General features: G+C 39.5%; 2 protein-coding genes and 1 pseudogene across 2 annotated transcripts; all 3 read right to left on the bottom strand.

Annotated features, from left to right (window-relative positions):
• Positions 1 to 389: 389 nt before the first annotated feature.
• LOC119900660 lies at positions 390 to 4,023 on the bottom strand (annotated as a pseudogene).
• Positions 3,727 to 7,310, bottom strand: LOC119900661 (carboxypeptidase N subunit 2-like). The gene is made up of 2 exons (XM_038715816.1): positions 6,927 to 7,310; positions 3,727 to 6,703 (listed from the first exon to the last, which is right to left on the bottom strand). The coding sequence occupies exon 2, from the start codon at positions 6,692 to 6,694 to the stop codon at positions 4,940 to 4,942; it is 1,755 nt and encodes a 584-aa protein (XP_038571744.1). The 5' UTR covers positions 6,695 to 6,703; positions 6,927 to 7,310; the 3' UTR covers positions 3,727 to 4,939.
• A 1,260-nt stretch (positions 7,311 to 8,570) lies between these two features.
• LOC119901354 lies at positions 8,571 to 21,720 on the bottom strand. The gene is made up of 3 exons (XM_038716983.1): positions 20,015 to 21,720; positions 17,839 to 19,747; positions 8,571 to 10,882 (listed from the first exon to the last, which is right to left on the bottom strand). Exons 1-3 carry the CDS (start codon positions 20,142 to 20,144, stop codon positions 9,172 to 9,174), a joined length of 3,750 nt encoding a protein of 1,249 aa, XP_038572911.1. The 5' UTR covers positions 20,145 to 21,720; the 3' UTR covers positions 8,571 to 9,171.
• Between the last annotated feature and the right edge of the window lie 345 nt (positions 21,721 to 22,065).

Below are 22,065 nucleotides of genomic sequence, written 5' to 3' on the forward strand. Positions count from 1 at the left end.
ATTTAACCTTTACTTATCAGGGGGAAAAAAAAACGTAAATCCCAATCCCAGTCCCAGATCCATGTTCAGTGTTTTCCACTCTGCCACTTCATGAAATTTATGACCTGAGGGACTCTTTTGTTGTGCTTTAAATATCCACTTTTCCTTCAGTTTTCGGTAAATACATTCCTAAGATTGCTACTTTAATAGAAAACCTCTGATGAAGAAGGACATCATCCTAGGACATCATCTAAATTGCAGACATACAAACTGTGGTAGGTAAAGTTCCCTAAGCCATGTTTTCTGTGAATGAGACAGAGAATGAAGTCTCTTGGATCTCTGGACTTCCCCATGCTGTAAAAGTCTGTCTACTGCTGCCAGCTGCTGGATTTCAGTAATAACAAAACAGATTTCCAGGAGAAAGTTTTTTAATCATTTCACAATGCATTATGTTTTTAGTACATTATTATGCTTATCAAAATATATAATTTTCAGAAATACTTAACTGCAAAAAAATCAAACATTCCAGAGGAGATATTTCTACAAGGTGTTTATAACCTGTTATATCAGCAACTTGATAATATTAGAAATGTAAAGCATTATGTGTATTAATATTTTATTCAAAGTTGTTTTCAGTATTTTTATTTTCATTTCCACTTGTATGTGAATGACACAGAGAATTATCACCCAACTCTGCAGTTCCCCCCAACTCTACGGTGCATTAAAGCGTGTTTTGTTTCACAGGCCTCAACTTTACTGTTTTGGTTCACTCCCATTGCTCTCAGTGTTGCTTTCAGCTGCAGCAGGCAGAGAAAGTTAGCAACTATCTGGTGAACATAGTGGAGCATTAAGCAGCTAAAGAGCCAGATTTTTCCCTCAGGAGTTGGAAGAGACCAAAAACAGAACTACAAGGAGAGTAATTATTGGACAGGTGGACAGAAACATGCCTCCAAATGAATGCTAAAGTTGCTCTTTATTCGCTGGATGCATGACTAAGCAACTGTTTGCAAACAACTTCGTATGAACTTTATATGTCAATGTTGTGTTCACAGTTAATTCACATTTGAGAAGTTCTATAGCAACTGCATAGCGCCATCAAAATTTCAAATATTCCACATAAGAATGGATTCCTGCTGGACAGCTAAACATTAAACTCCAACTCACTGTGAAGGCCCATAAAGATGAAGGGAACTGCATATTCAGGTGATAATTTTCTGTAGGTTCATCACCATGAGTAACCCCTTTAATACTGACTTTGAACATTTGAGTTTGAATATTGATATAGTTGCTTTAAATATTAAATATCACATGATAGTCATTATATTAGCAAATAGGGTTTTGACATCTTACTCACGGGTGCTTTGATAGGTCACATGGCTGCTAATCTGCTCATTTTCCATCACTGGCATCCAACAAGTGAGGCGTTGTTGTTTAATGTCTGTGAGTCTCTGCCTCTCGTAGAGGCTTGAGGAGGACCTCTCTCCTGTAAGAGAAGCGGGTGAGTTTGACTGTGTAGTGCATCCTCTCCCTGCCCTGCAGCAGGCGGTAAAGAGACAGGGTGAACTTAGCCAGTGCCAGTGTGCAGGTGATCTCCACCACCAGCAGTGCGATGTAGGTCATCAACTGAGATTTGCACCGCTGAACTTTGTTTCTGTACTGATACATGAAGGAAGGTGATGGCTCCTGAATGACTGGCTCCATGGTGAAGACCACTGGAGTGGTTTGTGGAGGAGGTGTTTGGGTAGTGGTTGTTGGCATAGTTGTTGTTAAAGTAGTTGTGGGTGTTGTTATTGTGGTTGTGGGTGCAGTTGTTGTAATCATGGTTGTGGTTGTTGGTGCGGTTGTTATTATCATGGTTGTGGTTGTGGGTGCGGTTGTTGTTGTCATGGTCATGGTTGTTGGTGCAGTTGTTATTGTGGTTGTTGGTGCAGTTGTTATTATTGTGGTTGTGGGTGCAGTTGTTAATATTGTGGTCATGACTGTGGTGGCTATAGCTGTGCTCATAGTGGTTGTGGGTGTGGTTGTTGGCAGAGCCGTGGTTGTTGGTGTTGTTGTGGTTGTTGTGGCTAGTGCCGTGGTGGAGACAGTAGTGGTTGATATAGTTGTAGTTGGCAAAGAGGTTGTTGGAGTTGTGGTTGTGAGGATGGTGGTGATTGGTTCTGTGGTTGGGAGTACGGTGGTGAGCGTGGTCATTGTGGGGAGTGGAAAAGTGGTGGTTGGTGTTGTAGGAAGAGGTGTTGTTGTAGTAAGGGTGGTCGTTGCTGGTTCTGTCGTTGGGATCGTTGTGGTAGATGTGGTGATCAAGAGAGTGGTTGTGGAGGGAAGGGTGGGGCAAATAAGTTGATCCATTGTTAGTGATTGGATTTCCTGATCTTTTAGATGTTCTGGATACTCACAGACCACAGTAGACGCAATCTTTTCAGAGTTCGCCTTCATCCAGAGGTAAAGATGTACCAGGTTACAGTCACAGTTCCAAGGGTTGCCATTGAGGTAAAGTTTTTTGAGTTTTGTTAAAGGCTGAAAAATATCCTCAGGAAGCGTTTGGAGGTCATTGTGGGCTAGCTTGAGTGTTGTCAGTGACTGTAGCTTTTCAAACACACCTTCATCCAGCAAATGTATCTTGTTGTGCTGTAGATTCAGCTCCAAAAGCTTATCAGGGCCTTCAAAATACTCAGCATTCAAGGTGACAAAGTGATTTTTAGACAGATCAAGCTTCCTGAGTTTCTTCAGAGGGCCTAATATTCCTTTAGGAAGAGAGCTGAGATTATTGACTGAGGCCTAAGTCAGTGAATTTTGGCATTTCTCCAAAAAGCACTGGTGGTAGACTAGTCAGTTGATTATTAAACAGGGTCAGTGTTTTAAGCTGAGGGAAGCCAATGAAAAATTCTGGCGGTAGACCAGTCAGGAGATTACTATCCAAATACAGCTTATTTAGTTTGATTTTATGTGGAAAGAGATTCTGTGATAATTCTGTTATATTGTTTCCCTGCAACCCAATTTCCTTCAATTCTGTCAAATTCTGAAAAATCTCCTCAGGAACACTGGTCAGCTGATTCTCATAAAGCCGGAGAATCTGCAGTTTCTTTAGGTCTGAGAACCAGTCGGCAGATACAGCACAGAGATTGTTTTTAGCTAAATGGAGCAATTCAAGTTCCTCTAGACCATCAAAGGTCCCGTCTTCAATCGATTCAATCTCGTTGTCATGTAACTTGAGATGTTTTACTTTTTTAAGGCCGTCAAACAAGCCCTTCTCCAGACTACGGAGCTTGTTTAGCTTTAGTACAATAAACTCCAGGTTGCCGAGATCTTTAAAGACTCCCACTGGGATTGACGTTAATGGAGTGCTGGAGATCTCAATATGCTTGAGGTGTATCAAACCTTCAAAAGCTCCAGGCTCAATAGACGTCGTATTAGTGTTCATGAACTCCACCTTTTCAAGCTGGGGGTTTTCAACAAAGGCTTCTTTGGGGATTGTTTTGATCTGGCTGTCCACAAAGAAAACCTCTGTCACACCTGTTCTCAGGACGCGTGGGATTTCTGTCGTAGATGTACTAAAAACTTCCTGGTTGTCTTTGGGGCAGTCTGCCTCCCTTTCACATGGATTTCTTTGAGTCAGTGAAGACTCAATCAACAAAGACAGAAACAAAATGATGATTTCTCCTCTTGACATGCTTATTCACTATAAAAAGTAAAACAAATTGGATAATGAATAACTTCAAATTGAGTAGATTCAATTTAGACTTTGTATACAGTTAACAGGTATAGTTTAATATATGATTTTTCTTCTCTTTCTTGTGATAATACATAAATGCTCAAGTGTCAGGAACATTATAAAAAGTTTTACAGTGTCAAGTTCTCACTAAATCTGTGTGCTGTGCCGAAATGCCGAAATATTTCCCTACCTGATAATTTTCCGTCCCAGGATAAAACAGGTTGTTACAGCAGTGAGGACACACAAACAAGCTCAGTCTCATTACTTATCTTCTGTATCGATGTTTGCCAGCTCCCCCCTAAGTGTGTTGCAGGTCATGTGAGGGGTGGTGTAACACACTTCTGCAACTTGAGATAAGAGCAAGGACTGAACTTTTATGTTTCCGCCATTTACTGCACTGCTCTGCAGCTTGGCTTCATGATTACAAAATGAATATGTTTTTCTCCTATGCTTGTAATCATTTTGACATAATTTACAAACTTTCTGTTTTCAGTGTTCAGAATATTCTAAATTAAAGTTGTTTTCAAGACATTGTCTTCTGCCTTTACAGCATACAAAATTTGTTTTAAATTTGATAGATGATGACTCTAAGCAGTACATGCGATGTACTACGTATATAAGGTTATTCACCTAGTGCAGTAACAGATGTTTTTATAAGCTTGAATGCATCATTCATGCACATATGTTACCATACTCTAGGGTATGTAAACATGTTTTCATTGTGAAAATATGTATGTTTCCACATCAGGAAAAGCAGTAAAAAGCAAACATTTTTAAAGTGCACAATTTTCCTCCATTTCAAATGCATTCATCTCTAGTTTGTTGATTATGTTTTGTTTAACTTCCTTACTAGAACATTGTTATTGTCAGACAACAATTAGACATACATTCCAGCATACATGAACATTTGTTTTGTCTGGTATCTGTAATTGCAAGCAGAGGGACTTGTTGGATTTTAGCTAGAGGTTTCAAACATTATTCAGTAATCATGTATCACAATATCATGCTGTGCCTCCTTCCCTTCACCATGACCACTTTTAAATGTACTCAGTCTGGACTTTGTTTTGTTCTTCTGGAAATTCCACAAACTGAGTTGGCACAGTCAACATAATCACACAACACACTAGTGATTAAAAATCCTGTTATCTATTGACTATTTAGTAATCACAGTATGTTCATCATCCTGCCCATATAAATGTCTAGAAATCACTGCTTGTTTAAATAAAACAATTTCAATACTTTTGTGTGTTAATGCATTTTTGGTGCAGTTGTTATTATTGTGCTTGTGGGTGCAGTTGTTAATATTGTGGTCATGACTGTGGTGGCTATAGCTGTGCTCATAGTGGTTGTGGGCGTGGTTGTTGGTGTTGTTGTGGTTGTTGTGGCTAGTGCCGTGGTGGAGACAGTAGTGGTTGATATAGTTGTAGTTGGCAAAGAGGTTGTTGGAGTTGTGGTTGTGAGGATGGTGGTGATTGGTTCTGTGGTTGGGAGTACGGTGGTGAGCGTGGTCATTGTGGGAGGCATTATAGGGAGTGGCAAAGTGGTGGTTGGTGTTGTAGGAAGAGGTGTTGTTGTAGTAAGGGTTGTCGTTGCTGGTTCTGTCGTTGGGATCGTTGTAGTAGATGTGGTGATCAAGAGAGTGGTTGTGGAGGGAAGGGTGGGGCAAATAAGTTGATCCATTGTTAGTGATTGGATTTCCTGATCTTTTAGATGTTCTGGATACTCACAGACCACAGTAGACGCAATCTTGTCAGAGTTCGCCTTCATCCAGAGGTAAAGATGTACCAGGTTACAGTCACAGTTCCAAGGGTTGCCATTGAGGTAAAGTTTTTTGAGTTTTGTTAAAGGCTGAAAAATATCCTCAGGAAGCGTTTGGAGGTCATTGTGGGCTAGCTTGAGTGTTGTCAGTGACTGTAGCTTTTCAAACACACCTTCATCCAGCAAATGTATCTCGTTGTGCTGTAGATTCAGCTCCAAAAGCTTATCAGGGCCTTCAAAATACTCAGCATTCAAGGTGACAAAGTGATTTTTAGACAGATCAAGCTTCCTGAGTTTCTTCAGAGGGCCTAATATTCCTTTAGGAAGAGAGCTGAGATTATTTTGACTGAGGCCTAAGTCAGTGAATTTTGGCATTTCTCCAAAAAGCACTGGTGGTAGACTAGTCAGTTGATTATTAAACAGGGTCAGTGTTTTAAGCTGAGGGAAGCCAATGAAAAATTCTGGCGGTAGACCAGTCAGGAGATTACTATCCAAATACAGCTTATTTAGTTTGATTTTATGTGGAAAGAGATTCTGTGATAATTCTGTTATTTTGTTTCCCTGCAACCCAATTTCCTTCAATTCTGTCAAATTCTGAAAAATCTCCTCCGGAACACTGGTCAGCTGATTCTCATAAAGCCGGAGAATCTGCAGTTTCTTTAGGTCTGAGAACCAGTCGGCAGATACAGCACAGAGATTGTTTTTAGCTAAATGGAGCAATTCAAGTTCCTCTAGACCATCAAAGGTCCCGTCTTCAATCAATTCAATCTCGTTGATATGTAACATGAGATGTTTTACTTTTTTAAGGCCGTCAAACAAGCCCTTCTCCAGACTATGGAGCTTGTTTAGCTTTAGTACAATAAACTCCAGGTTGCCGAGGTCTTTAAAGGCTCCCACTGGGATTGACGTTAATGGAGTGCTGGAGATCTCAATATGCTTGAGGTGTATCAAACCTTCAAAAGCTCCAGGCTCAATAGACGTCGTATTAGTGTTCATGAACTCCACCTTTTCAAGCTGGGGGTTTTCAACAAAGGCTTCTTTGGGGATTGTTTTGATCTGGCTGTCCACAAAGAAAACCTCTGTCACACCTGTTCTCAGGACGCGTGGGATTTCTGTCGTAGATGTACTAAAAACTTCCTGGTTGTCTTTGGGGCAGTCTGCCTCCCTTTCACATGGATTTCTTTGAGTCAGTGAAGACTCAATCAACAAAGACAGAAACAAAATGATGATTTCTCCTCTTGACATGCTTATTCACTATAAAAAGTAAAACAAATTGGATAATGAATAACTTCAAATTGAGTAGATTCAATTTAGACTTTGTATACAGTTAACAGGTATAGTTTAATATATGATTTTTCTTCTCTTTCTTGTGATAATACATAAATGCTCAAGTGTCAGGAACATTATAAAAAGTTTTACAGTGTCAAGTTCTCACTAAATCTGTGTGCTGTGCCGAAATGCCGAAATATTTCCCTACCTGATAATTTTCCGTCCCGGGATAAAACAGGTTGTTACAGCAGTGAGGACACACAAACAAGCTCAGTCTCATTACTTATCTTCTGTATCGATGTTTGCCAGCTCCCCCCTGAGTGTGTTGCAGGTCATGTGAGGGGTGGTGTAACACACTTCTGCAACTTGAGATAAGAGCTGGACTGAGGACTGAACTTTTATGTTTCCGCCATTTACTGCACTGCTCTGCAGCTTGGCTTCATGATTACAAAATGAATATGTTTTTCTCCTATGCTTGTAATCATTTTGACATAATTTACAAACTTTCTGTTTTCAGTGTTCAGAATATTCTAAATTAAAGTTGTTTTCAAGACATTGTCTTCTGCCTTTACAGCATACAAATTTGTTTTAAATTTGATAGATGATGACTCTAAGCAGTACATGCGATGTACTACATATATTAGGTTATTCACCTAGTGCAGTAACAGATGTTTTTATAAGCTTGAATGCATCATTCATGCACATATGTTACATACTCTAGGGTATGTAAACATGTTTCATTGTGAAAATATGTATGTTTCCACATCAGGAAAAGCAGTAAAAAGCAAACATTTTTAAAGTGCACAATTTTCCTCCATTTCAAATGCATTCATCTCTAGTTTGTTGATTATGTTTTGTTTAACTTCCTTACTAGAACATTGTTATTGTCAGACAACAATTAGACATACATTCCAGCATACATGAACATTTGTTTTGTCTGGCATCTGTAATTGCAAGCAGAGGGACTTGTTGGATTTTAGCTAGAGGTTTCAAACATTATTCAGTAATCATGTATCACAATATCATGCTGTGCCTCCTTCCCTTCACCATGACCACTTTTAAATGTACTCAGTCTGGACTTTGTTTTGTTCTTCTGGAAATTCCACAAACTGAGTTGGCACAGTCAACATAATCACACAACACACTAGTGATTAAAAATCCTGTTATCTGTTGACTATTTAGTAATCACAGTATTTTCATCATCCTGCCCATATAAATGTCTAGAAATCACTGCTTGTTTAAATAAAACAATGTCAATACTTTTGTGTGTTAATGCATTTTTGGTGCAGTTGTTAATATTGTGGTCATGACTGTGGTGGCTATAGCTGTGCTCATAGTGGTTGTGGGGGTGGTTGTTGGCAGAGCCGTGGTTGTTGGTGTTGTTGTGGTTGTTGTGGCTAGTGCCGTGGTGGAGACAGTAGTGGTTGATATAGTTGTAGTTGGCAAAGAGGTTGTTGGAGTTGTGGTTGTGAGGATGGTGGTGATTGGTTCTGTGGTTGGGAGTATAGTGGTGAGCGTGGTCATTGTGGGTCATTTAGTAATCACAGTATGTTCATCATCCTGCCCATATAAATGTCTAGAAATCACTGCTTGTTTAAATAAAACAATGTCAATACTTTTGTGTGTTAATGCACTTTTTTCCTTTTCGTCTAAGGTACAATACAGTGTCTTAGTGTACTTACTATTTTCATAACTTAACATTTATTTATTTCTTTGAGTAATTTCCTTCTCACAAGCATTTAAGTGGAGTTTTATCCTCCTCTACACTCCTGTGTGTGTAGATAAAGGATAAATTCAAGGAAGAGAAGCTTGCATGTAATACCACTTAGTTCTGTAAATGATTAACACAATGTAAGATAGCTCCCACTTAAAGAAGTGCATTTATTTAATTTATAGTAGCATTTTGCGTTGTAAGTGTGGAAACTATAAAATGAATTGTGTTACAGTGCAGTCAAAGTGACATGTTTAATTTAACACAGCCATTTAGCAAAAAGGTCAAACTGTTATTAGTACAGAAAACCATTGTCAAACTGCAATTATTAGTACTGAAAAATGGTAATAGTTTGAAGTAAATACTGAATGCAGTCTTGAGTTTACTAAAAGAAGTACACTTCTTCAGTGCATCTGAGGTTACAGCCAACAAAATGTCCAGGTTTCCCACAAGATGGCAAGGTGGGTGTTTTTTACAGTTAGTACATAAAATGGCCGTTCTCTTTTCACATGCCACAGGAAAGGAATGCCGACTGGTACATTTGATCATGAAAAATTAAACGCCAATGAAGAAGTTGGCTTGTTTGTTCTAGCTTGTACATCTGAATAAAGATGAAGTGGTTATTTCTGTTGCCTTTGAGGTTCTAAAATCAACTCTAGACTCCACTTTTTCCGAGTAAACCACAGTGAGCAGTTTCCCTTGGGTTTAAAAGTTTTTGGGTTGCGATGTTGGATGGTCTAGTCTACAGCACAGAGTTTTTATTTCGGACGCCTATATTTCCGCTGCCTCTCCTGTTCTTCCTCCAGCACCCGAAGCTGATGATGACAGTGCTGATGATGACAGTGGACACTACTGCAATGGCAATGAGGATGATCGAAGTATTATTAGAAACCGTTCCATTCTCCTCTTGTCCGCCGTTGATCTCGTCCTGCTCTGAGGTGAGGGTTGTCTTCACAGCAGGTGAGGATGTGCTTCGTCTTGTTGGAGGGGTATGGGGTTTCCTCCTCTTTACTGTTGAGGTCAACACAGGCTCCTCAGTAGAGCTGAGAGGCATCAAGTTCTCATCTGTCAGCAGAGCAATTACCTCACCGTTCAGTGGTGTTTCACAGACCACAAGAGTTTGGTTGGCCTTGGATGGATGCTGTTTCAGCCAGTCCCTAAGTGGCAGAATATCCTTGTCACACCTCCAGGGGTTCTGCTGCAGGAGTACTTCCTTTGCTGCAGTGAGGTCATCTAGAGTCTCCTGTGGCAGGTTGGTAAAGGAGTTATTTTGCAGGTCTATTTGTCCCAAGTGTCTTAGGCCCTGGACAAAGCCCAAAGGGAGAGAGCTGATGAAGTTGTGTTCCAAGGAAATGTTGACCAGACTGGGCAAACCTTTGAAAGTCCCAGCTTCCAGTGTTTTGAGCAGATTGGTGTGAAGTGATATCTCTCCCAGCTGTTCCAACCCTCTAAAGGCCCCAGAGGATACATAGTTGATCTGGTTGCGACTGAGCACCAGGAGATGCAATTGAGTCAGGTTCCTGAATGTGTCATCCTCCAGGTGGCTCAGCTTGTTGTCATACAGCCACAACTCCTGCAATGCCATGGGCCCAAACACCCCTGGTCGCAGACTCTCCAGCTGATTTTCATACAGGGAGATCTGGGAAAGGAGGGGCAGGTTTAAGAAGACCCCTTGTGGAAGAGATGTGAGTCTGTTGTGGGAGAGGAAAAGCTTTTGGAGTTTTAAAGTCTTGGAGAACAAGTCATGGTGGAGATGAGTGATTAGATTATCATGTAGGGATAGTTCCTCCAGGTTTACAAGGTCATCCAAACTGCCAATGGGGAGTTCCTGTAATGAGTTTTTGTTAAGCCGTAAGGTTTTCAGCTTGGAAAGACCTTTGAATGTCTCTCTAGGTAATTTACTGATATTGTTTCCAGAAAGGAAAAGGTACTGCAGTTCAGCAAGAGCGTGAAAAGTTTCCACAGGTACAGAAGTGAAAAGATTCTTACTAAGATCAAGGAGTTTGAGATCTGTCAACCGGGAAAACCAGTTAGGGCGGAGTACCAGGAGATTGTTGCTCTTCAGATTCAGAGACTCAAGCTTCTGAAGATTTTGGAACAAGGTCTCAGGGAGATCTTGCAGTTTGGTGCCAGCAAACCCTAAGGCACCTATGTTCGGAGTGGAATCAAGTGTGCCAGTGCGCACTTCCCTCAGATCAGTGTCTTTAATCACAAAGATGCCAAGGGCATTAGAGAAATTGGTCAGGTCCTCTGGTTTTAGAAAGCTGATACTACAATTGGAGAAGTATAGTGCGGTGGTAGATGAGGGCACAGTTGTGGGGAAGTCTGAGAGGCCACTGCACAAGATTCTGGTTTCTTGACATTTGCATCCATCGGGACACGCCCAAACAACAGCATTGAGAGAAAAGAGAAGTAGGAGCACATGAAGGGTGAGGTGCAGGTCCATTATTGCACTAGAACAGAAAAAAAGTTACAGTCAGCATTAGTTATGAATCTTGGATTTACATGAATGACTAAGTGGTTTCTGAACATGCCATGCATTATATAATAAATTTTATTTGTATTTTATAGGACACTCCTTACTGGGAGTGCTTTCACTAAGCGTGAGTGAAAGTTTTTTTTAACATCCTCTGTGGCTCTGGAGGACTGGAGTCAGGTCAACACTCAAATTTCATTACTTGAATAATTTTGGGTGTGAAGTCTGCCAGTTTCATGGATATGCAATACTAAATCACTAGAGTAACCCTTTAGGTCAGTGCTGAGCTTTGCATAGGTTGATGCCTACCTCTGTCTAAAAGCTGACTGCCCATAGGACTCACCAAAAATACCACGAAGGTGTCAAGAGCACAAAGAAATAGCGATAAAACACTCAACTTTATCACAAAACATAGATGTTTTTAGCTCAAAAAAGTAATTCCTTTTTTAAATTATTGCTGACTTTTTTTGCACATGAAGGAAAACCTAACTGCTACACTGTAAATATTAATTAAAACCACAGGGAGAATTTTTGCTCTCTCTCTCTCTCTCTCCAGACTGTGGTCTGGTTTTTCTCCTCTCACTGAAAGAACAGCCACTAAGGCAATTCTCTGCACTCAAAATCACCAGCGTAATAAGGCAGTTATACTGAAGGCCACTGTAATTAGTAACAATCCCTACATGTTGCAGCCTCAGCATTCTTATTTTAACCAGAAAGAATACATTTGCATAAATTGATCCAGTGTTGTCTGTTGCCCGTAAGCATTGTCAACAGGATTGGCTGATAAATCACCATGCTTAGCAGCCTTTTGGCATAACGTTGGAGCTCACATATGCTTCAGAAGTTTGCTGTAGAATGTTTTTAGAAGTAAAGCATGTCCTTGTTGAATATAGACATGGTGTTTGGTTTGTTCTCACAAAATGATTTCTGTGTTGTGTCTACAGTACATCTCAACATGACAGATGCACATGTTTGAGGCTGTGGTGCAGTCTGTGCTCACTATTTGTAATGGCACTGGAGGCTCCAAACACATAGCTGTGCCAACATAATGACCTGCTTCTCCATACAAATCCATTTAAAGTTCTGCAACTTAAGGTTGGCAAGTGTGAGTTGTTTCTCAGTGGCCGAGGTGTATTAGGGTGCAGAAAGAGTCTTTCTGGAGGAAGTAAGTTTGTAAAGAGACCAGTATGTCCTCAAATGAGCTCTGCCACAGTTTCTTTCTTTCGTTCATTCGTTCATTCGTTCATTCTTTCTTTCTTTCTTTCTTTCTTGTCTTTTACACATCAAAGATAAAACGTCATAAAATACATCCAAGGACATCACAGTTGTTCCCATTTTTGACATGAGCACATTTCGTTCTCATGTCTGCTTTCACTTGTGCTTTGAAGGCATGGGGTGCTAGGTCCCTGCTCTGAGAGGAAAAGTAATGTTTCCATTGTTAATAAAACACTATTACTGTGCTATTTCAAAACGCATTACTTTTTCTTCCTATTTTTGCGAACTAGGTTTTGCGGGGCAACAACCACTTTTGTCACTTTTTCTGCTTTCAATTTGTCAAGTCAGGGGTGTATTTCTGAGTACACAAGACAACTAATGGTCAGATATACATTGAGTAATATATTATCTGAAAATAGTTCCCCTTCCCCTGTATGTGTTGTAGTGGAAAACATTACTACATTACACTAACACTGTCAGCAAAAATGGATTCAAGCAGCAGGCATCACTGCTTCTTGACACAAATTATATGAGAACTTTTGTGACTCCTCACAAGTATGAATTTAATAATGTCCCTGTTTGAATAAAACCACGTTTCCTCTCTGGTGGATATTATATCATTGCAGTCCTACCAAAACCACCGTCTGCTCTCGACTGGGACATCCTGGAATGGTTTGCAGTACAGTATAATGGCTAAAGCATTTCCATTTCATCATTAATTGCTTTGATCAAAATCAAGGGTTGAATTATGTACAGAAGGTTGTATTTTTAAGAATTAAGTACCCTACACATTCCTATTGCTGTTATAGTGTATTTTATCATTATCATTATTTTATTTTGGTTCTGATTAATTCCATTATTCAATCATCCTGCGTATATCCTTGAAAAGTATATCACAAGTAAGCCGTCAGCCATCGCTCTGTTATCCAGGACAGCAAAACTTACCTCCCGTAGTAGCTGGTGATGGAGTGAACACAGAATCGGTGTGGTTATCTTTTATGTACGTCCTCCCTTCCTCCTCGGCTTTACAAATCCTCTGCTGAAAGTTTCCAGCACTGTCTGAACTCTCACACCATCACATTTTCCTGCTCTTAGTCATCACTCGATTCCCTTTCCCAATCAGTTTTTTTTCCTTTCCCCTGAGCTCATGAAATCTGTAGCTTTTTATGAGGCTTCAGTGGCGTTGTTCAGCGACCCAGCTGTCTCCCTGCCCCCTCTGTTCCTCTCACACACTCACATTGTTTTGCTAAATGTGGTGGTGGGGGATCAAGCCCTCTGCTGATTAGTGTTTGTGCTTGTTTGAATGCACGTAAGGGGATGCGTGAGCTTCATCTTAGGGGTTCCGTCTGTTTTCAACAAACATGTCTTCTTTTTTTATCTTCGTCCCAAGAAAAAGAAGTATATTTGTGTTGGAGTGGAATTTGGTTTGGTTAAAGACAGTGGAGTTGGTTTTGTGTTTTTGTTTGTGACATTGTGTTGTGAGTATGTGCCTTCTTGTTTGGGTGTGAACATTTAAGTATCAGCTGTACATATCTTTGGCATGACGTCCGCGGCATGCTTGTGAGCCGATGGTTTGGGCACTTGGCAGTCTTAGACATTCATGACTGATTACTGATTGGAAGATGGTCCAAAAAACAACCAAACAACCTGCAAACATCTGTTCAGTGTTGCAGAAATGTTCTACTCAGTAAGCTTAATGCCATTATAAACACCTGTGCAGGCATCTTTAGTACATTTGTCTTTTAGAATTGTTTGATTCTGGATGGAATTATGTGATGAGGCTTTCCCTACTGTTGCAGAGAGGTTCTGTTTCTGTGCATGTAAAGTACATGTATGTATGAGATGGACTGAATCATAAATATCCAGATTGTGCCCCAACTAATGTACGTATTCAAGTAGTATAATATATAAATAATAAACCATTGCATTACAATTGTTCTTTGTTTGAGTTTGAGTGTTCGGTTTTTATCATGCAAAGTCAGTGTAATTTAGTTTTGATGCTAAAATGTGGTATGTTCTTTATTAAGTGAAAAAAGCGTGAGCAGCAGGCATTGTGCAGATTTTAACATTCCTGCCTTACTGTAAGTAAATCCATCTGTTTTGTTATATGGCAAACTCCCTCTTCACCACAGAAAACAGATAGTGAGGGTGGAGTTAACGTATAGTCTGTTGCTGCAGCTCACAAAACTCACACTGGAAACATGGTGTTTTTATGATATTGAATATCTGATCTGTAAAATAGACTAGATTATGTATAAAAGATAAAGTAATGTTTCTGGTCATACCAGTGTTTTGCAACTGACTGCCAACAGCCACAGTCAACTGTCAAAACCATCATGAAGTCTATTTTATCTTTCAGTTTTCACACATTATTCACTGTATTGCAAGCAAACATTTCCCCCCTCTATCCCATAATGTTTATTTGTTAGTTATTTGTCCACACTGGGCCATAACACCACTGATGAACTGCACATACTTTAACAGACTAGGTAAGTTCAGAGTTACTGTTGGGTTGTGAGCACGTCAGACATTTTATTAGACAGTTAGAGAGTTAAGGATATCAGTCATATACAGCTACCTATGACTCATGTATGACATGTATGTGTATAGTTGTTGAAATAGTTGTTCCTGCTAGTCTGAGGAGCGGGAGCTTGTGAACACATTAGCCTGTGAAAATTTTGCTAATTAATTTTAAGTAAAATCAGGTATGTCTCACAGTCTTCTTACTAAGAATAATAATAAAAAATAGTTCATATTGCATTCGAGTGAGGTCAAAAGGTCAGGAGTGAGATGAAGACAGTAGTTTCCAGTATATACATTACTTTATTTCTCCCAGTTTCACTAAAAAATTGACAAATGACCATGGTGGATACTACTTTTTCCTTATCTAGTACATAAGAACTTTTTAGAGTTTAGAGTCTCCGCTCTCATAATTCGTATGTACTTATACATTCTTTACATTTGAGTAGCTTTTGAATAGATAAAAATGACCAAATTTGCTCTTGGTGTGTTAAAATTAGATAGACAATAGTCACAGATTGAAGGCTGTAATGGCACTACACTGATGGGCTTATAAAAACAAAAGTGTGAGTAACAGTTACTGCCTCAAACTAAGTAATTAAATGTATATATTTATATATTAAATTTATATTTTATATGTTAAACTAAATGTATTTTCCCCCCTAAAGATTTGTATAATTACATGGCTAAATCAGGCATGGCTAAACTCATAACTCAGCTTTATGACAAAACAGCCCCATTTAGTTAGACCAATTGCAGACCAATCCCATTACAATGATGTAGCTGTCTTGGGCAAAATGTTTGGCCAAAACTTTGTTTGTCAAAATGCTGTCTACAGTAAATTATTAGATTTAAGAGGATTATCGCTTCATCCTGCAAACAAGTGTTACAAATGTGCTCTGGAAAATAATAATGGTTGGATAAGAGTGATGTTTTCCACTGTGGTTGAATATTCCTTGTGACGCCTGCATTAGGATTTCCTCTCCCCATGCTCACCCTTTCTCTCATCGTCTGTGTGTGTGTGTGTGTGTGTGTGTGTGTGTGTGTGTGTGTGTGTGTGTGTGTGTGTGTGGGGGAGTGGAGTGTGTATGCTCACTGTTGTGTGAGCTCAGCGTACTGGAAGGGCTAATCACCCGTTGCCATAGTAATGAACTTGGGTGCTGTTCACCAATTCATCCTCTTTTGTTTGCTGTTCATTTTAAAAGTCCAATCACTTCTCGTGGAATTTGTGGCATCCGCTGTCATTTTGTGAAGGTTTAAAAGCTTTGAATTGAACATTCTCCGTTGTTTTGCCTCCACAACAACGTTAAATGGCATCATTAGTTCAGTGTGTAATTATCAACACAACTGGTTAAACATGTAACTTTAGTTGTTTTAGCTTTATTGATAATGCTCTCAAAAGTTCTTGTGCTAAAACAGATGTATAAAAATTCTAGGATTAAAATTAAAGAGCTACCATCTTTTTGAGACTATATTGTAAGTTATGTTGCAAGTGATCTTGGACCACTTCAAAAACAGGAATAGAAACACTGTGTATGTTGGTTTTGTTTCATAATGTCTTGTGAAATTACAGGGGCAGTGTTTTGCAAAAAAAAGAGTCATCTCAACCAGCATTTTGCTGTCTGACCAAAATAAATCTGTACAATGACTGGGCTGGAGTTTCCTGTTTTGAATGCTGTTGGGAGATTATGGCGGAATGTTCCCAGTATCCAAGATGTGATTCATTTTGGGAAAGCACATTTCTCCCTCATTCCCGTTTAAGGGGGAGGTGAAATCCACTTAAGAACCTAAGAAAAGAGATATTTACAGGAGCACTTGTCCCAAATATGACTGGTGCCCTGGCACTGCTTTGTGGAACAACACCTCACAATATGCGTAGACATGGGTTTATTAGTGTGTATTTTCAGTGTGACCATAGGAGTAGGCCAGAAAATACACTACAGTGCTGGACCAAGCTAAATAAAAGTACGATTTCTTAAATATACTTTAATAACTTTTAATATTACTGGTTTGAAGATAATGTTGACGTAGAGAGAAGTAAAGAATAAGACAAACAGATTTAGATATTCCTGACTGTATGACCCATTAACCATCTTCATTATGATTGTGATACTGTAGGTCTTGGTTCTCATTATTACACTGTAACATGTCAGATGCAAACAGATAACAGATGTAAAAAGAAAAAAAAACCAACACGCCTAATTACTAATGGGAGAGGCAGGAAAAACATCATCGTGACATGGCAATTTTACATGTCTCAGCTGCATGAAACTACAAACAAGCATTTCATATCTGGGGGGGAAAAGGAAAAAAGGCATTCACACATAATACAATTTATTCAGAAATCAATTGACTGATTACTCAAAAGATACAGAGTAAACAATGTTTTTAAGCTGTGATGTCGCCTCTTCATGCAGTTTGAATCTTTCACCACTAGAGAGAAACAGATCACTTGTGATTACTATTGTTCTGCTGTTGCTTGGTTTTGCTTCAAACAGCTTAACTGTGTAGGCTTTGCTGTCATGATGGAAGAACAGAAAAATAAAAAATCTTACACATACTGTTAGACTTTACTGTGAATAACAATTGGAATGCAACCAGAAGACAATGAGATAGCAGAGACAGAAGTTTTATTTCCTAGGTTTACTGAAAAATTGTTATTTTCCGAATTGATCAATCTGCTAAATGATTTCCTGATCAATAGAATAATTGTTTGGTCCATAAAAAATGAATAAGTAGTTAAAAACTCCAAAATACAAAGATTTACTGCTGTATAAGAAGAAAGAAAGCTGGAGCAAGTAAATATTTGGCATTTTTGCTGTTCAGTTCTCAAAATGGTTGCTGATTTATTGTTTCCCCCCAATTGACTAACTGAATAATCAACCAATTCTTACAGTCCTGCATACATTATATAATGTCATGAATTGATAATATTTTTTGACTGACATCAGCATAGCTCTGTTTTTTAAGCTTACATGCTGTTATTGTGTACTGTACTTATATAATCTAAAATACTACTAGCTTACAGTAACCTTTTGCTATCTTAAAATACATTCTACTTTAATGTTGCCACAGTATTTTAAATCTATCTGACTGTCCTAAAGTAACACTTGAAGATGATCGTTTATAAACTGCAACCTCGAGAAATGGACAGTTTACCTTGGCATCTTGTGCACCAGGCCTGATGACACGTTTTGTTATCCTGTATTATGCACATGCTCAGCCTTTAGCTCATCCATGGTCTTGCTGAGGCGATACATGCTATACATGGCAGCAACAATAAGGAACAAACCTGCGGCCACAAGGAGGATGTGGCTAAACATGAGGAGCCCAGCCAAGGTCGTGTCCGAGGGCAGAAACCACACATACACCCAGCCCCTGTGAAGGTTGTGGTGAACAAACTCGGGCCCCTGTTCAATCACCAATGTGTCATAGAACGGAGGTGACATGTATAATGTTGAGGGAGTCTCAATAGCGAGAAGGAACTCTTTGTCAGGTGGGGTGGTGGTGGGAGTTTGGAGAGATGTTGATAGGATCTTGGTGTGTAAGGCAGGTGGTTTTGTAGTTGGAGTGGTTGTTGGGATGATGACTTGTTGGGTAGCTCCTTGAGTGGTGGTTGATGTTGCTGTGGGTGGTATGGTTGTTGAAGCTACAACCGATGTAGGAAAATAACTGTTGACCGTTGTAGCATCACAAAAGTTGAACTCCTCTTCACGCAATGAGCCAATGGTACGGAGCAGTTGGTACTTTGGACTATGACATAGCGCATCATCTCTGTCAAGAACCACATGCTCATTGTATCGTATCCATTTTGCAATACCTGTGATACTACAAGTACAGTCCCAGGGGTTGCCACTCAGAGTAAGAGATCTCAAACGTGTATTTGACAAGAAACTATCTCCTGGGAGATTCTTGAGGTGGTTATTCTTCAAATCAATTGAGAAAAGCTCTCCAAGGCCCTGAAAGATGTTTTCTGCTAGGCTCTCAAGCTTATTGTTATTAAGAATCAATATGGTCAGTGTGGTTAGTTTGGAGAACAACTGAGGGTGTAGATAACGGAGGTCGTTGAATTTCAAGGAGAGCTTCTTAAGGTTGGGAAGGCAGCAGAAGAGGTCTGAAGGCATCTCATTCAGCTTGTCATTTAAATGGAAGTTAAGGCTCAGGAGTCCAGACATGTTAGCGAACAAATTTCCAGGCACAGTGGTGAGGTTAGTGCCATAAAGATAGAAATCTCTCATGTCAGGCATTTGACCCATTAGCTGGTCCGGTAGAGATAACAGCGGGTTGTTGTAAATAGTAAGCTTGGTCAGCTTGGGCATGTGGTAGAAGCTCTTTTCTGGGATAGCCTGAAGTCGGTTGGAGGACAGGGTGAGGATCTTCAGGTTCCTCAGTGACCAGAACACCTGAGGTGGAAGGCTCTTAATCTGGTTATGGTGTATTTTTAGCTCCTCAAGGTTTACAAGTCCATCAAAAATCCCAGCTTCTAGCACCTCTAGCTCGTTGTTATACATCAAGAGTTGGCGAAGTTTAGTCAAAGAGCGAAAGATGGTAGATGGAAGCTTCTTTATGGAGTTCCTGCCAAGGTTCAGAAAGTTGAGGTTGGTCAGTCCATTGAAAACATCTGAAGCAGGACTACTCAGTTTGTTCCTGCTAAGGTCCAGAATCAGAAACTCGACAAGCCCTTTAAACATATCCAAACCTATGGTCTCCAACTGGTTCCCATTTAAATGCAGCTCCTCCAGAGTGGTCAGTGGACTGAAAACCCGAGCAGGAAGGGTAGAGAGATCATTGGATGACAGTTTTACAGACTTGAGCTGGGGAGCAGTGTGGAAGGCCCTGGGATGGATGGTGTGTAGATGGCTGTGTGTCAGACTGACACGCAACAGGAGGTCCAAGTTTGCCAAGCTCTGCTCATTTATGACGTTCATGTTTGTATCATTCAACTGCAGCTGGTACGTATGAACAGGCAGTGGCTTTGGTATATCTGTGATGGTGTGGCCAACACACATGACAGCACCCTTAGAAGTACACACGCAGCTGCCTGGGCAGGACATGTTGTAGGTGAGGTGTGGCAATGTGAAGAGGAAGAGTATCATCCACAAAGTGCCTGCACATATAAAATAAAGACACATGAGATTAAATCTAAATACCTCTCATTAATATCACCCCAAATAACAGTGTGATCACTGTTTATCCAAAAGGCCACTTGAATTATTGAAGTCAGTTTTTAATGCAAATCTTGAATTCTGTTCTTGACATAGTTCTTAAAGAATAATTAAATATATATGATTTCTAAACAGAAAATAAATAATTTACAATAAATAGACCAAACCTGACTTGAAAAAAAACAAAACAAGTTAAACATTCTACCAACCTCTGAAGTATGAATCCATCATTGTCATGATTATGTTGCTGTGCTCTGTGCTCTGTTCTTCTTTTCTCTCGAGAGCTATCTTGAAGAGCTGGGCACTGTGTCTATCAATATATCCTGCCCTCTGCTCCATCAAAATGCCTGCCCAAAAGTCATCTCTTACACTACCCGTGGTAGAATTTATATTCAGATCCTTTACATAAGTAAAGCTATTAATTCCACAATGTCAAAAGTCTCCACAACAAGAAAAAGTTCTGCTTTCAATTTCAAAACCTTACTTAAGTAAAAGTTAGTAATATTAACAAAATTAAAGTTTGAAAAGTAAAGGTACTCATTCTGCAGAAAATAATAGTCCCTGTTTTACTATTTTACATGATGTTTTTGGATTAATATTACTGCTGCATTAATGTGTATGTTGCATTTTACTGCTGTAGATGCTTAAGGCTGTGCTAACTTCAACTACCTTATACAGTATACTATTGGGTTTTATTGGGTAACTTATTAATCTACAGCAGTGCATCATATTCTGTGACATCAGATGTTTGTAGTGTTGCTGTCCTGTGAGAACCAGCCATCCCTAAAATTAACTTTTCATGAGCTCAGAAAACAGCCCTCTTTTCAGCTTTGTGGCGATGCATTTTCAAGTACCTTAAATTTACAGTACATGTACATTCCACCACTGCACACTACACAGCCTTCATTTTTCCCACACATTGCCCCACCTACTGTGGTCTTCCAAATATGTTGATACTGGAATTACTTATTTCATTAGGCTTACTCTTCTGCTGGGCCCATTCGTTGGACTTATTTTACTGGATGTTTTTATGTTGAAATTTCTAAATTGATAGTGGACCCATTGCAATCTTATTATAGGATTATTATCCCTTTTTTTTCTTGTGTGTGCTTTTACTAACATCTTTGGATTTCATTTCACGTGGTTTCTACTGTTTCATTTTAATTTTTTGGGGGGAGTTTTTAGTTCTCATCTCCGGCTGCCTTTGACATAATAAAAACTCTACTTGACACAATGCTATATGTTTTACTACTATCATATGAGTAATACAGAGGATGCTGGTTCATTTCCTGGTGACTTATCTTGACAGGATGGTCTGACCCCATCCTGCACTCCAGTTTTTGGACTGAAAGGAAACAGATAACATTAATTTCTGTATCAAGTCAGTTTGGGTATTTTGTGTCTGATGCCTGTGGTGTGACAAAACAACATAGGGGTAAAGAAATGAAACTCCTAAAGATGACACTTTGTTTCAGATTTGAATAGATTTGACAACTAGCACTTCCTCGCCTCTCAACATTGCATGACTGTAAGACAGAGAGAGAAAGAAACTGTTCTACTTTGTGATTCAATTGGCCTCTCACTAACAGTCATAGTTAAACTGAATACCAGACAGTGATGATGTGCTGCTTTGTTACTCCAGCTTTACAAAAAAGCCTAGTCATGATGTTTGTCCAAACATTAAAGATGCATGATGCATGTTGAGTCAGCTTGCAACCCCTTGGATTTAGGGATAAAGTAATGTCAGCAATGTGCAAAACAAAACTGAATTTTTAACTTAAATTGGAGTAAATTACAAGTGATTGCTGGTTCATTTTATTAAGTTTTTGTCTTTTTAAGTTTTCTGTCTCTTCACTTGCCAGGAAAATAGATCACATTTCTCCTGTCTTAGCTTCTCTGCATTGGCTTCCAGAATAGAATAATAATAATTAAATAATTAAAATCATTCTTCTCACATACAAAGCTCTTAATGGTCAGGCACCATCTTATCTTAAAGAGCTCATAGTACCTTACTACCCCCACCAGAGCACTGCGCTCCCAGATTGCAGGGTTACTTGTGGTTCCTAGAGTCTCCAAAAGTAGAATGGGAGCCAGAGCGTTAATCTATCAAGCTCCTCTCCAGTGGAACCAGGTTCCAGTTTGGGTTCAGGAGGTAGACACCATCTCCACATTTAAGAGTAGGCTTAAGACTTTCCTCTTTGATAAAGCTTAGGGCTGGCTCAGGTGAGTCCTGAACCATCCCTTAGTTATGCTGCTATTT

This window comes from Micropterus salmoides, unplaced genomic scaffold (assembly GCF_014851395.1).
Source record: "Micropterus salmoides isolate LMB-PRFRI ecotype aquatic unplaced genomic scaffold, ASM1485139v1 Ms_hic_scaffold_13, whole genome shotgun sequence".
Taxonomy (NCBI): domain Eukaryota; kingdom Metazoa; phylum Chordata; class Actinopteri; order Centrarchiformes; family Centrarchidae; genus Micropterus; species Micropterus salmoides.